Consider the following 15988-nt stretch of genomic DNA (forward strand, 5'->3'; position numbering starts at 1 on the left):
CTGATCTTTTTTTTTTGAATATTCAAGACACATTTTTCCAAAATGTTCTGCAGCATTATGTCTGTCTTACATAATGCCAAATGCAATCTCCTGTCATGCCAGTAATGGAAAGCCTTCTTTCCCTTCATTTAAATGTAGAGCATTTTTATGAGTGGCTGAATTAAAATATGAATGCCAGAATGACAATTTTGGACTTGAAATCAGGAAAAGAAAAGCCAACAACCGCCTAAAAAAAGACATTCCTGTGCCCAAAAATAATCTAAAACTATTTCCTGTGTTAAGCACCCACATTTTACATGAGCCTGCGCTATATGACAGAAAGAAAAAGAAAAGATGTTGGTTTGTAATAGCCAGGTGCCCCAAGAGAATTCACCTATTTCTTTTCTAGGTATGGAATTTCCTTTCAACCTAAAGCCTGACCAATACTTCCTTAGAAATGCTATTTTGCATCTCTTGTTACTCACAGGATATTTTTAGCTCCACAAATAATACAGGCAAACGTTTTTAGAATGAATATCTAATAACATCACAGAAAATGTTACCTAATTCAACAATTCTTTATAGTCTTTCTATATTTTTTCCTGATCTTGTCATTTTTCTTCTCTCCATATTTATTCATGCTTGTACATTGTCTCATGTCATTATAATCCTTTACCTGCAGAGTTTTATTTCTGCTTTTCATAATATTTTCTCAACATTGATCTGTGTCCAACTGGCATTTTATATGAATCATTAAGGCTACTATTCATACTCCTCATAGGATAGTCAGATAATTTTAAGCCAATTTGGAAATACTTGAGAACTAATTTGTTATTTAAGTTTAATTTTATATTTGAGAAATGCTATTTATATATACTTTTGGGGTACAATGTAAATTTTTTTTATATATAAGGTATACATTGTGGAATGATCAAATCAGGCTAAGTAGTGTGCCTATGACTTTAGGAGTAATTTAACTTACCCTGCAGCTGAAAAAACCATTTCCTTGATTTTTTAACCTTCACAGAATACAGCATGGTGTCCAGTCATTTAACAACTAGCTAAAGCAGAAGTTACTTCCTTGAAACATATTTTATATAGAAAACCCGAACTTTCAGAAAACCACAGAAATGACCAGTATCTCACAAAATGACTTTTGTATGTGTGAGAAGCTAGAAGAATTACAGTGTGCACAATAAATCTCAGAGGGCCAGGCAGCCCCTTCACAGACACACAGACCTACAGTGGACCTGGACAAGTCCTAGCCAAGTAAATTTCATGATGGTAGGAGATGGGCAGATTCCAGATACTTCAGCATTTTGAAGCCAGTGACAAGTGGTTGTAGTGAACATTACATTTTATTTAACCTCTCTCTCAAGCCTCACATAAGCAAGATTTTACTTGTTCACTGTTGGGCTATAAATTTCCTATCTCCTGCCTGGCCTCTGAAGTAGCTACTGAAGCTTTTTATTTTGGCCTGAAGGACTGAAGCATAATTTGAGTGCTGAGTTTCCGGTCTTATATTTAGTTTGGGTTTTGCATTTGGCCACTCTGAGGCTGAACAGTAGAGAAGAGTCTAGACTAAGAGTTGAATCAGGAGCTTAAGATACATATAGACAGAGAATTAAAGCTCCACTTTAGATACTTCAACAAATAGTTATTGACCATGTTCTTTGTAGCAGACACTATGCTGTACACTAAGTTGTAAGTAAAAGAAGCATGGCTTTCACCCATTTGCCCAGTCTACAATAAGTCATAGGTTCTAAGAAAATAAGCAGAAGTTGGTTCCCAAGGGTGCAAGTATGGCAAGAGAGGATAAGCAGGAAGAGGATTCCAAGAAAATGGGTCAGTGTGTTGAAGAGGGAAGGAGAAAGAAGGCTCATTTTGGACCTGATGCACAAGCACAACATGCTGGAAGGGTATAACAAACACATCAGTAGCCATGGAACAGCAGGACTATGAACTTCTACTTGAGATCCAAAGCTGGCTCTTGGGACCAGCAGGTGGTGTGGTGGTTAAGATGCTAGATCCCACGTGGCCAACTCCACAGGTTGAGTCCCAGACACAGCCGCTTGAAAAACTCACCAGGCACATGTGTGTATGCCCAAAATTCTGAGAGGAGATAGAGAAGGGATTATGATGTGGCCATTCCCTCTGGGTAGGGAATTTTCATTCTCTCCCTCTCTCTCTGCCTCTCACTGTCTCTCTCTGTCTCTTTCCGGTGAGCACACCAACCTATAGCAAAAATCTACAAAAAAGAACTGGCTCTCTTTCCCACCCCCACCCCCCCACCACATATAGTCATCCTTCCATAACTCCAAGGAATTGGTTCCATTACTCCCCACAGATACCAAAATCCATGGATGTTGCAGTCATTTATATAAAATTTAATAATATTTGCATATAATCTATATACACCTTCCCTTATACTATACTTTATATCATGCCTAGATTATTTAAAATACCTAATGCAATGTAAATGCTATGTAAATAGTATACTATACTCTATTGTTTAGGGAATAATGACCCCCAAAAAAGAAGTCTGTTTATGTTTAGTATTAGACACAACCAATTTTATTTTTACATTTTTGTGTTACGGTTGGTTGAACTTGTGGATATAGAACCAACGGTTACAGAGGAACAACTGTACATCATACTGGATATGAAGAAATGGGCTGAGCATAGAGTGAAAGAGGAGTTACCTAGAAACTCTGAGGTGGACACCATAATCAATGAACACAGAGACTGGGCTTTGTTAGCATTCTTTCATCAGTGTTCCATGTCGGAAGGTAGCCATTGCTGGGGTAAAAAGATTCTTGGCTCTTTGGAAGGGTGTGTGAATCAAATATTGTATTCATGCTCAATTCTATAATGCTATTGATTGAAAATTTGAAAACTTATTCATAAGATCATTGAGCTAGTTGTCCCAGAATGGCCATATTTAGGTGGCAAAGTAAAACATGCAAACATCAAAATATATTGTTTAATATTCACATTTTGGGAGTGGAATCAAGTTAGCCTCTATATTATGTATACTTTCTCTTAAAAATAAGCACATAGATGGGTAAGTAGGAGGCATGGTGGTTAAGGCACTAGATTCCCATGTGACTGAATGCAGCTCAAGTCCTGGACCTGGCTATTTGTTTTCTCTCTCTCTCTCTCTCTCTCTCTCTCTCTCTCCCTCCCTCCCCCTCCATGTCTCTGATATAGCAAAGTAAAAATAGTAATAATAAATAAGTAAAATTAAATAAAAATTCTTTAAAAAATAAAAAGCATGTAGGATTAGTTTCATGGTACAGTGGTAATGTGTTGCTCAAGAAAATCAGATCCCACATGGTAACCATGGTTCACATGCCTGGCCCCGCTTGCCTAAAACTCACCTGGCCCACACTCAGGTGCCCAGGATCCAATGAACTAGAGGACTGGAAGAGGAGGATCGTTATGTAACCAGACCCTGTGAAGGGTGCCTCCCCCACCCCACTCATTCTAAGGTACTCATGCACACACAATATCATAAATAAACAGGGGGAAAAAAATAAAGAACAAAGTACTTCTTAAAAATAAGCAAATACCAGGACCAGCAGATGGCATAATGGTTATGTTGCTGGACTTCCATGTAGTTGACCATGGTTTGAGTCCCAGACCCAGCAGCTTAAAGGTCATGCTGGGTGTGTGTGTGTGCATGCTCAAAATCCTGAGAGGAGAATAGATAAGAAGGGACTGCAGTGTGACCATCCCACCAGGGAGTGATTTCTTACTTTCTATCTCTCTGTCTCTCTGGTGAAAGCACATGCCCTATAGCAAAAATTTTTCTAAAAATAAATAAATAACCAAATATCTTATTGAAACATGTTTTATATGAACATAACCTTTTTTTTTCTTTTTTTTGGAGAGGTTTTTCCTATAGGGCATGTGCACTCGCCAGAAAGAGAGAGACAGAAAGACAGAGAGACAGAAAGCAAGAAATCATCCCCCAGGGGGAATGGCTATGCCGCAGTTCCTTCTCCTCCATTCTCCTCTCGGGATCTTGGGCACAAACACACACGCACCCGGCGTGAGTTTAAGCCACCAGGTCCAGGACTCAAACCACGGTTGACTACGTAGGAGTCCAGCGACATAGCCATTATGCTAACTGCTGATCTCTGAACATAACCTTTTCATGCACACAAAAATTTATTTCATAAGTATGTAAAAGGACATATACACACAGCCATATTTGCTATATATTTCAATAGACGTCATATAACTGCTCTTTAGTTCTGGAGCCAATCTTAGTCATTTTAACACTTAAATACTCTATATGTCTCCCATACTACAGTAGTTCCAAAAGAAAAAAAAAATCCAGATATAGTTGAATAACCAAGATCTTTAACTTTTTAATTTCTTTATTCATGATGGACCATGTGCCTATGAAAGAGAGATGAACACCCTCCACAAGCAGGGTTCAGTCACACTGCAGTCCCCCTACTCCGGTCTTCCAGTCCATGGCATTTTAGACGCTGATCGTCTGATGTGTTTCAGGCACACCAGGCTGGGGATTTGAACTTTTGCCTTGTGAGATCCAGCCTCTCTTGAACAGCATGATACCACTACACCTTGGAACCAACCCTTTAACTTTTGATTTAAAAGAATTTATACACAAAAGCATCTGTGTCCTTTGAGAAGTATTAGAAAGGCTGATGAGAGAACCGAACAGTCACTTAGTGAAGGGCACAGCTTCACACTGTCATTACCTTCAAGTTCTTTGTCACCATCTGCCTTCTTTATACCTTCATGTTTTGTGTTCTCAATCCTTTACTGCTTTCTGGTTTTACTTTATTTTATTTTGTTTCATTTTATTTTAAATTTTATTTCTGGTCTCACTCATCTTCCACAATCCCAGACTTCAAATCTCCACGTGTCAGAGACAGAGCTCTAAACCTCTCCACTGTCACAGCTGAAGAGCTGGGAAGCCAGGTCAGATAGGTCAAAGGGGTCCTGTGTCTCAGTTTCCTGAGGGTTATATGTCTCAAGTTCTCAATTTCAGTGCTGATCCAGATTATCAGTAGTTCCCTGCTTTTCCAGTAACGTCTACAATGCTTAGTGAATGGAGTGACTATAGATCAGAGTAACTCCCTTACAATTTTCAAGTCAATTTTTATGTTTGTGTATGTTCTTGTGTGTCTTTAGGGATATGGGGAGACATGGTTAGTAAAAATTTTACCACTTACAAAGCAAACAGTGAAGTGGGAGGAATTTTTATTTTTAAGAATTATTTTGTTTTTAATTGTATTTATTATTTTTTTATTCAATTTGGCCTGAGAGTGACAGAGAAAAAGGGGAAGTGAGGAAGCAAGCTACCAGGTATAGAACTCAAACCCTGGTTGGCTATGAGGGAATCCAGCACCTTAACCACATGCTGTCTGCTGGCCCCAGGAAGAATTTTCTATCCCTATCCAAAACCCCCCTCACCAAAGTGGTGTTTTGGAAAAAGTCAAATTTAATAGGGTAGAATTCCATGCAGCAAATCTTCCCTGAAACCAGACAATACAAGCTCTTTCTTTCTTTTTTTTTTTTTTTTAAGAGAGATTTTTGCTATAGGGTGTATGCATTTGCCAGAAAGAAACACAGAAAGTGAGTAATCACCCCCCCTGGGGGAATGGCCACACTGCAATCCCTTCTCCTCCATTCTTTTCTCGGAATCTTAGGCATGCACACACATGTGCCTGACGTGAGTTTTAAGCCACTGCGTCTGGGACTTGAACTGTGTTCCCCTACATGGGAGTCCAGCAATATAACCATTACATCATCTGCTGATCCCCAACCTCCTTCTCTTAATGTAGAACAGACTATGATACTGGTTTAGCTACAGATACCTTAATACCAGTGGTATGTGCCAGCCCTCTGTCTCCTCACAAGACTGACAATATGAAAGTCCAACATATTGTCAGCAGACAAGTTTCTCCTACAACCTCTCCTATTTCCCAGCTTGAATATACACGGTGCTGTGTCATTTGTTGCTTTTGATGTTGTTAACCTGAATCAAGAAGCCATTGATCTGAAAGTCACAATTTTACAGGAAAACTCAGTTGCTTTTCAATACATTGAAAGAGAAGTCTCTCATTTTTAGCAAAATAATATGAATTGACTCCAAACAGTTGCTTCCCACTTGCCACATTGTAGTGAAATATCTTTTGAAGGATTAATCTTCAACAGATTTTAATAACTTACTTGTAACTCATTTCCTCATTGATCTCTGTATTTCAGGGAATACTGGGAACACATTTAAGATTGAACCAGTCTTGGGTATCATCACAGTTTCCAAAGAACCAGACATGACGACAACGGGTCAGTTTGTCCTGTCAGTCAAAGTCACAGATCAAGGTTCCCCACCAATGTCTGCCACCGCTATCGTGCGCATTTCTGTCACCATGTCTGATAATTCTCACCCTAAATTCACGCACAAAGACTACCAAGCAGAAGTAAATGAAAATGTTGATATTGGAACATCAGTCATTCTAATCTCTGCCATCAGTCAATCTACCCTCATTTATGAGGTCAAAGATGGAAACATTGATGGGATCTTTACCATAAATCCATATTCAGGAGTCATCACCACTCGAAGGGCTCTGGATTACGAGCATACATCCTCTTATCAGCTCATCATTCAGGCCACTAACATGGCAGGAATGGCTTCTAATGCCACGGTCAATATTCAGGTTGTTGATGAAAATGATAACGCCCCAGTTTTTCTCTTTTCTCAATACTTGGGCAGCCTCAGTGAGGCTGCCCCGATCAATAGCATTGTCAGGAGCTTGGATAACAGCCCACTGGTGATTCGAGCCACTGATGCTGACAGCAACCGGAATGCTCTGCTCGTGTATCAGATTGTGGAGTCCATGGCCAAGAAATTCTTCACAGTCGACTCCAGTACAGGTGCAATCAGAACAATCGCCAGCCTGGACCATGAAACCATCTCCCATTTCCATTTTCACGTGCACGTGAGAGACAGTGGTAGCCCCCAGCTGACTGCAGAGAGTCCGGTTGAAGTCAACATTGAGGTGACAGATGTGAATGATAACCCACCTGTTTTCACTCAGGCTTTGTTTGAGACTGTCTTACTTCTACCTACCTATGTGGGAGTAGAGGTTCTGAAAGTTAGTGCCACAGATCCGGACTCTGAGGTACCCCCCGAACTAACATATAGCCTATTAGAAGGCAGCTTAGATCATTTTGTAATTGACTCAAATAGCGGAGTGCTCACCATAAAAAACAACAACCTCTCCAAAGATCACTATATGCTGTTAGTGAAAGTGTCAGATGGCAAGTTCTACAGTACATCCATGGTCACCATCATGGTTAAAGAAGCCATGGACAGTGGCCTCCACTTTACACAAAGCTTTTATTCCACTTCCATCTCAGAGAACAACACGAACGTAACCAAAGTTGCAATTGTCAATGCAGTTGGAAACCGCCTTAATGAGCCCTTAAAATACAGTATTTTAAACCCAGGAAATAAGTTCAAGATAAAATCTACCTCAGGGGTCATTCAGACCACTGGAGTGCCCTTTGACCGCGAAGAGCAAGAGTTGTATGAGTTGGTGGTGGAAGCCAGCCGTGAGCTGGACCACCTGCGTGTGGCTCGGGTGGTGGTCAGGGTTAACATCGAAGACATAAATGACAATTCTCCAGTCTTTGTGGGTCTCCCTTACTATGCTGCTGTACAAGTCGATGCTGAGCCTGGGACTCTGATTTACCGGGTGACAGCCATTGACAAAGATAAAGGTGCAAATGGAGAAGTGACCTATGTCCTACAGGATGACTATGGTCACTTTGAAATTAATCCTAATTCAGGGAATGTTATTTTAAAAGAAGCTTTCAACTCTGACTTGTCCAACATTGAGTATGGAGTCACTGTTGTAGCCAAAGATGGTGGAAAACCTTCTTTGTCCACATCTGTGGAACTTCCCATCACTATTGTCAACAAAGCAATGCCTGTGTTTGATAAGCCCTTTTACACAGCATCCATCAATGAAGACGTCAGAATGGACACCCCCATTCTAAGCATCAATGCCACCAGTCCAGAAGGCCAGGGCATCATATATATCATTATTGATGGGGATCCTTTTAAGCAGTTTAACATTGACTTTGACACGGGGGTCTTGAAAGTTGTCAGCCCTTTGGATTATGAGGTTACGCCTGTTTACAAGTTGACAGTAAGAGCTAGTGATGCCCTTACAGGTGCCAGAGCTGAAGTCACGGTTGACCTGCTAGTTAATGATGTAAATGACAACCCTCCTGTTTTCGATCAGCCCACATACAACACAACATTGTCAGAAGCATCCCTCATTGGAACACCTGTTTTGCAAGTTGTCTCTACCGATGCAGACTCAGAAAACAATAAAATGGTACATTATCAGATTGTCCAGGACACATACAACAGCACAGACTATTTTCACATAGACAGCGCCAGTGGCTTAATCTTGACAGCGCGGATGCTAGACCATGAGTTAGTACAGCACTGCACTTTGAAAGTCAGAGCAACAGATAATGGCTTCCCATCACTGAGCAGTGAGGTTCTGGTTCACATCTCCATCTCAGACATAAATGACAACCCTCCGGTTTTTAATCAGCTCATTTATGAGTCATATGTGAGTGAGCTAGCCCCCCGGGGTCATTTTGTAACCTGTGTGCAAGCCTCTGATGCAGACAGCTCTGACTTTGACCGGCTGGAATATAGCATTCTGTCTGGGAATGACCGCACGAGCTTCCTGATGGACAGCAAGAGTGGAGTCATCACACTGTCCAACCACCGGAAGCAGCGGATGGAGCCCCTGTACAGTCTCAATGTGTCTGTCTCTGATGGGTTGTTCACCAGCACGGCACAGGTCCATATCAGGGTGCTCGGGGCTAACTTGTATAGCCCTGCCTTCTCACAAAGCACATATGTAGCTGAGGTGAGAGAGAATGCAGCTGCTGGGACAAAGGTAATTCATGTTCGAGCCACAGATGGTGATCCAGGGACATATGGGCAGATCAGCTATGCCATCATCAATGACTTTGCCAAGGATCGATTCCTCATAGACAACAATGGACAAGTTATCACAACAGAAAGGCTAGACCGGGAAAACCCTCTGGAAGGAGATGTGAGTATTTTTTTGAGGGCCCTTGATGGTGGAGGGCGAACAACTTTCTGTACTGTGAGGGTGATTGTTGTGGATGAAAATGACAATGCTCCCCAGTTCATGACAGTGGAATATAGAGCCAGTGTCAGGGCAGATGTCGGACGGGGCCATTTGGTCACCCAAGTTCAAGCCATGGACCCAGATGATGGAGTAAATTCAAGGATCACTTATTCCCTCTACAGCGAGGCCTCAGTCTCAGTGGCTGACCTCCTAGAAATCGATCCTGACAATGGCTGGATGGTTACAAAGGGCAATTTTAACCAACTGAAAAATACAGTGCTGTCATTCTTTGTCAAAGCCGTAGATGGAGGTATTCCAGTAAAGCATTCCCTCATTCCCGTCTACATCCACGTCTTGCCCCCAGAGACATTCTTGCCTTCATTCACCCAGTCTCAGTATTCCTTTACCATTGCAGAAGATACAGCCATTGGGAGCACAGTGGACGTCCTGAGGATCTTGCCTAGTCAGAATGTCCGCTTCAGCACAGTTAATGGGGAACGGGCAGAAAATAACAAAGGGGGAGTCTTCATCATCGAACAGGAAACAGGCACTATCAAGCTCGACAAGCGCCTCGACCATGAAAGCAGCCCCGCTTTCCATTTTAAAGTAGCAGCCACTATACCCTTGGACAAGGTAGACATTGTGTTCACTGTGGATGTAGATATCAAGGTGTTGGATTTGAATGACAACAAGCCAGTTTTTGAAACTTCAAGCTACGAGACCATCATAATGGAAGGGATGCCTGTGGGCACAAAAGTCACGCAAGTGAAAGCGACTGATACAGACTGGGGAGCCAATGGGCAGGTCATGTACTCCCTCCACTCAGATTCTCAGCCCGAAAAAGTAATGGAAGCATTCAACATTGACAGCAACACAGGCTGGATCAGTACCCTGAAGGACCTGGATCACGAGACAGACCCGACGTTCACCTTCTCCGTGGTGGCCTCTGACCTTGGAGAATCGTTCTCTCTCTCTTCCACGGCTCTGGTCTCTGTCAGAGTGACGGATATAAATGACAATGCACCTGTCTTTGCCCATGAGGTGTACCGAGGTAACGTGAAGGAGAGTGACCCACCAGGTGAGGTGGTGGCTGTCCTCAGTACCTGGGACAGAGACACTTCCGACATTAATCGCCAAGTGAGCTATCATATTACAGGTAAGTCTCAACACCCACAATTTTCACTATGTGCTCCGCTGCTGATTTCTTAGGTTTTTGCAACGGGGCACATGTGCTCACAGGAGAGAGACAGAGAGGGAGAGGGAGAGTGATAAATCACTCCTCGGAGGGATAGCCATACTGCAATGGGCACATACACTTGCACCCAGTGTGATTTTTCAAGCCGCTGAGTTCAGGACTCAAACTAGGGTCAGCTATGTGGGAGTCCAGCACCTTAACCATGCTAGCCCCATGCTCTCCTTAAAGAAAGATAGAAGATGGCAGGGGTGAGAGTAGGAGAGAAGAAGGAAGATAAGTTAAGGAACCGAGAATAATGAAACCTCTCTGGGACTGAGTTGTTGCTATCTCAGCCCTAGCTGGGGTTCATTGGTTTGCCTATAACATATGACTCAGATTGGAACCCAGTCATTGTCACACTTATTTAAAATGAGTCCAGGGGCCAGCAGGTAGTGTGGTGGTTAATGTGCTGGATTCCCACATAGCCGACCACAGTTCAAGTCTCAAATCTGGCTGCTTGAAAATCACACCAGGCACATATGCATGTGTGCCCCAAATCCTTAGAGAATAGAAGGGATTGTGGTATGGACATTCCTCCTGGAGGGTGATTTCTTACTTTCCTTCTCTCTCTCTTTCTCTCTCTGGTAAGTGCACATGCCTTTCGACAAAAACCTAAACAATAAATTAATAAAAATGAGTCTAGACAAATATTTTAATTGAAGAAATACTTGGTGAGGAGACATGTTTAACTATAGTCTCCTTTTTAAAAAATTATTTATTTTTAAGTTTTCTCACATTTACTTCATATATAAAAAAATCTTTGCTCATACTCCATAGTTCTTGACAGTTAATTAACATTCGAAATTTCAAAAAAAATTTTAAAGATAAGGTTTGAAATATTTGTTATAATTTTCTTTATAACTGTAATGAGACAGTGTGTTTTTAAATATTTTTAAGAAAATATTTACATGTCAACTACTCAAACTGTTGAAAAGCAAATACCCAGCACACAATTCACACATAAACCTTCTCAATTCTGTCCTGCCTACCTAGTATTCTGTAATATGCCATCTGCTAGCAAAGATCAGTCTCTTTTTCTTCCTTTAAAGTCTTCCTCAAGGTAACTCTGGTTGTGACTGCTCTTTTTTGATCTCTACTGATCACAGTGCTGGGCTGGAAAAATCCAGAGTATTCTATGGTATAGATTCTTTTCTATAGCTTCTCTAATCCTCTCTGCCAGGTTATGGTGCCAGACCATCTTTCTAAAAACTTCTGTTGGCTTACTTGAGATCTACCTTTGTTCCATAGTTTTCTGGTTTAATCTTCAGATATGACATTCTGGTCAAAACCCTGTCCAATAATGAGTATTTCCAATTTTGGATTCAATGCAACAGGTATTGTTGAACTTATGCAAATAACTATTCTACCACAAATAAGAATACTCCCCAATATTTTCCAATTCCAGAGAGGTCAGGAAGAGAGAAAAGTTTATGTTTCTATTTAAAGAAACAATCAAATAGGAAGAAAAAACATTTTAACAAATTGCTGAGCCTTTCAACAGTTCAAAAGAAGCAAAATCCTTAACCTGGGAAAACAAAGCATAGTAAAAAAAAAAAAAATCAGTAATATTTTACTCAAAAGTCATAAAATTCTATTTCGCCAGTCTTATGTAATTAATCTCTCTTCTGCAGTGCCACTGTGGTCCAGTCATTCTATTTAAATCCTGGAAGTTAACATTCAACATTATTATTGATATTTCTTGTCCCTAGCATTAAGTTGGTCATTTTCTTGGTTGCTTTTTGTTCTCTTATTTCTGTATGTGTGTCTTTAGTTTCCTGGTAAAGCACTCCTTTCAGAACTTAGAGATCTGGTCTGGTGTTGGTAAATTCTTTCAGGTTTTGTTTATCTGAGAATGTTTTTATCTTTTCTTCCCATATGAAGGATAATCTTGCTGGGTATAGTATTCTTGGATGAAATTGTCTTTCACTTAACTCTTTGAAAATATTTTCCCATTTTTTTCTTTGCTCTCGTTTTTTCTTTGAGAAGTCTGATGTTAGCCTGATGGGATAACCTTTATAAGTAACCTGATGTTTCTCTCTTGCCAGTTTTAGTATCTTGTCTTTGTATGTGGTTTTGGTCAATCTATGATATGTCTTGGAGAAGATCTTCTTGGGTTGATCCTATTAGGGCTCCTTTGTATTTCTTAGGTCTAGATATTTTAATGCCTCTCTAGATTTGGAAAGTTATATTCCAGGATTTTATGGAATAGGTTATCAATGTTCTTATCAGTTTCTTCACCTTCTGGGATACCAATTTTCTGGATATTTGGGTGCTTAATGGTATCTAGTATTTCTTGTATAATATTTTCTCTTTTTTATGTTATTTTCTCAGGTTTTTGATTATTTTTTCCAGAACAGATGTTTTTTCTTCAACATTTGAGATTCAGTCTTCTGCATGGACTAAACTGCTTTTAATACTTTTGAGGGAGGTTTTGATTTCCTGTATTGCATCTTTCATCTCAAACAGCTCCATTTGATTCTTTTTATGGTGTGTATTTCCTCTTTCTGATCGTGCAAGAACTTCCTCACCTCCTGGAACTCATTGTCTCTTTTCTCCTGCATCTTCTGGAGTTCATTGTATCTAAGCTCTTGATCTTATTTAGTGTTTTCACTATGAATATTCTGAATTCTTTATCAGAAATTTCCACAAGTTCCACTGAACTGTCTGTGGGTGATGAAGGATTGCCCTTTTCCCTTAGGGGAGAAATATTTTCTTGGTTTCTCATATTTCTTGTGCCTCTGTGGTGGTTTCGGGTCATTCTGTGACAAAATCTCTCCTCTACTGTGTTTTGCACTGTGGTAGCCACAGAAAGATTTTGAGTTCATATTTATAGGGAGGTTAAGGCAGGAAGTTCAATAAGCATTCAGGATTTCAATGACTCTGTCTTGGTGTTTCAGGGGTCTTGAAGATGGGGTTTAGAGCATAGCTTCAGTCACCTTGGTCCCTGAGTGTGCCAAGACACACCTCAGATTTAAAATAACTTCTCATATTTAAAATGGCTTCTGTCTCAGTGTTTCAGGGTTCTACTATGTTCTCCCTTTTTGAAAGCATACTTCTTTCAGAAAGAGAGTGAGGCAGAGAGAGAGAAGCAGACAGACGCCCTTAACCAGGTCTTCATACTGTAACCCACCCCAACCCTGAGCCAGCAGGATCATAGGAATAAGCATGCCCAGCATGTAAGAGAAGCCTCAGAATGGGAACCTGGCACCTTCCCATGAGCCTCCAGCATCACAGAGCTTTGAGTTACTGGCTATGCTACCATCTGGCCCTATATACCCTTTTCTCTATTTATAGTGCTAAGAAAAACAAGTATCTTGAGCCTAGAGAGTTTCACATGCCTAATGATCATAAAAACACAGGCAGATACTTATGCAAATTAGAAGGCACAGATGACCTTTCACTGGAAAATCTACCCACAAATCCAGGGGTGTTTCTTCTGACGATTCAATTTTCTTGGCTCCTTCTTATGTCTTTCCAAATAGTAAGTAGCAGTTCAATGGAAAAGCTGAGACAGACAGGCTACCACGAGTGCACATATGAATACCGTTTCTCTGAGGGGCCTAGGATTGCCAGTCAGAGTGAAGAAGGGCCGTCACTGATCAGGGCTAGCTTCATGAGGGTGACTGACCTCAAACTGCAAAGAGGAGAGGATTGGCAGCCTAGGGGCAATGTTCCTAAAAACTATTTGAAAGGTTTATAGCCAGTATTTTGATGTTGTGACAGTCAAAGGCAGAACATAAGCCAAGTGCCACAAGACTTTAAAGAATCCATCAATACTTACAATCAGGTGGCTTCCTTTTAGAAAAACCACATTATTCAAAGTGAAAAATGAATTAATTAGAATGCCCTTAGGACACAGAATCTGCTTAAGTATGTTAGTGGAAAAGTTAATTAATCACTGCAGCATGAGAGCCTCAGTAGAGCAAGCATGTCAATGCTTGGGGTTGCCACACTCTCCACGTTACTCTTTCTTTATGGAACTATTTTCTTGACTTGTCTTCTGTTTAAAACACTTAATGCATTTTAGGCCTTATCTGATACCTTCTGTCTTTTTCATTAATATGTATATATCTGCAGTTAAAACATTAAAGATAGTGGTTGTGGGGGGGAAAGGAGTGAGCATCACTTTGATTTATTTGTGTTTACTTTCAGAAAATAAAAAAAGCTTCTTAGGCATTGGGAAGGTATGTTTCTATTTGGAAGAAGTGTTAAATACTCAGTCTTAATTATTTATAGTCTCTGAATTCTCAGCGGATGATTTAAAGGGACCATCCCATCAACTTTACCAAAATAATGAGTCCAGAGTAGCTCAAAGCTACTGTTACTATTAGCCGTGCCAACCACCAACTGATTTTAATTAGATTTAACTTTTGCTCTCGATGTAACACAACTTGGCTGTGCAGCTGTAGATTAACAAAGGACCATTAATCATTTTACGTAACAAAAGAACGGTGTGGGCCAGCACCGCAAGCATTTAATAGAGAGGTTAAATGTGTGTGCACTGGAATAATATTCAGCTAAAGCATAATTGAATCCTAGCCAGTGCTGGGGGAAAGTGATATCCCAGGGAGGACTCTGAACCTCCAGACAGGGCTTTTCAGCCACACCATGACTGGCATTTGGGACAAGATAGCTCCTTTGTGGGGTGCTGTTCCATGCATTGTAGGAAGTTCAGCAGTATCCCTGGCCTCTACCTACTAGATTTCAATAGCACATACCATCACCACCTAACCTCTTATCAATGTGACAAAAATGTCCCTAGACATTGACGCAATAGAGAGGGAAAGGATACCATCATCCCTGGTTGAGAAGCACTGCCTCCGAGGAATGTACAGCCCTTACCTTTTCTGTACTGTCTGTCCACTTGGGTTCTGTTTATCATGTGCTTGCCCCCTAGTGCTAAGGCCCTCAGATCGGTCTCCCATGACTTAGTATCAAAAGTACAGCCAGGAGCCAGCCTGGTGGCCTAGTGGTTAAGGAAGACTGTGGATGACTGTGCAGTTTGAATCTGGCTTGGGTGCTAGAAAAACACACTGGGCATGTGTGCATGCATGCCCAATCCTAACAGGATGGAAAAATGGAGAAGGGATTGCAGTGTGTATTTAAACCCTCGGAGCGGGGTGCTTGCTTGCTCTTGTTCACTCTGTCTGTCTCTCTCTCGGGAGCACATGTGCCATCTGGCAAACTTTAAACTTTTTTAAAAAGTGCAGTCTGCCACCCAGAATTCTGCTCCCTGCTGCTCAGTACCTTGTATGATCACGGTGTTTACCCTCTTTAAAAAATAAAAAAAAATTATTATAAAGTGAGATGGCTCCTTTTCCAATGAAGCAACAGCCAGCATACAGTATGCTTTCCTTATTTATTTTTTATTGTGTTAAAAAATAAACTTAGGCACATGAACATTTTTAAAGAGTTTACTTGAATAAAACAGTGATTCATGAAGTGGACAGCTCCAAACCACACACTGTTTAGGGCTCCACCACAGAGGCCTGAGGAGAGAACTTTGGTAAGATGCTGGAGGCTGTAAGATAAAGGTTATGATCAGTTAAATGAAGCAGTAGCCTTGAAGTCCCTAGTAGAGGTTAGTAGGCAGTTTCTTTCTTTTTTAATT

General features: G+C 40.8%; 1 protein-coding gene across 1 annotated transcript in view; it reads left to right on the forward strand.

Annotated features, from left to right (window-relative positions):
- Positions 1–15988, forward strand: part of FAT3 (FAT atypical cadherin 3) — a 595653-nt gene that overhangs the window by 467576 nt on the left and 112089 nt on the right. Inside the window, 1 exon segment of the mRNA XM_027776536.1 lies at positions 6226–10299. Coding sequence (XP_027632337.1) covers positions 6226–10299 — 4074 coding nt within the window.

The sequence above is a fragment of the Tupaia chinensis genome, unplaced genomic scaffold (assembly GCF_000334495.1).
Source record: "Tupaia chinensis unplaced genomic scaffold, TupChi_1.0 Scaffold000680_1, whole genome shotgun sequence".
Taxonomy (NCBI): Eukaryota; Metazoa; Chordata; class Mammalia; order Scandentia; family Tupaiidae; genus Tupaia; species Tupaia belangeri.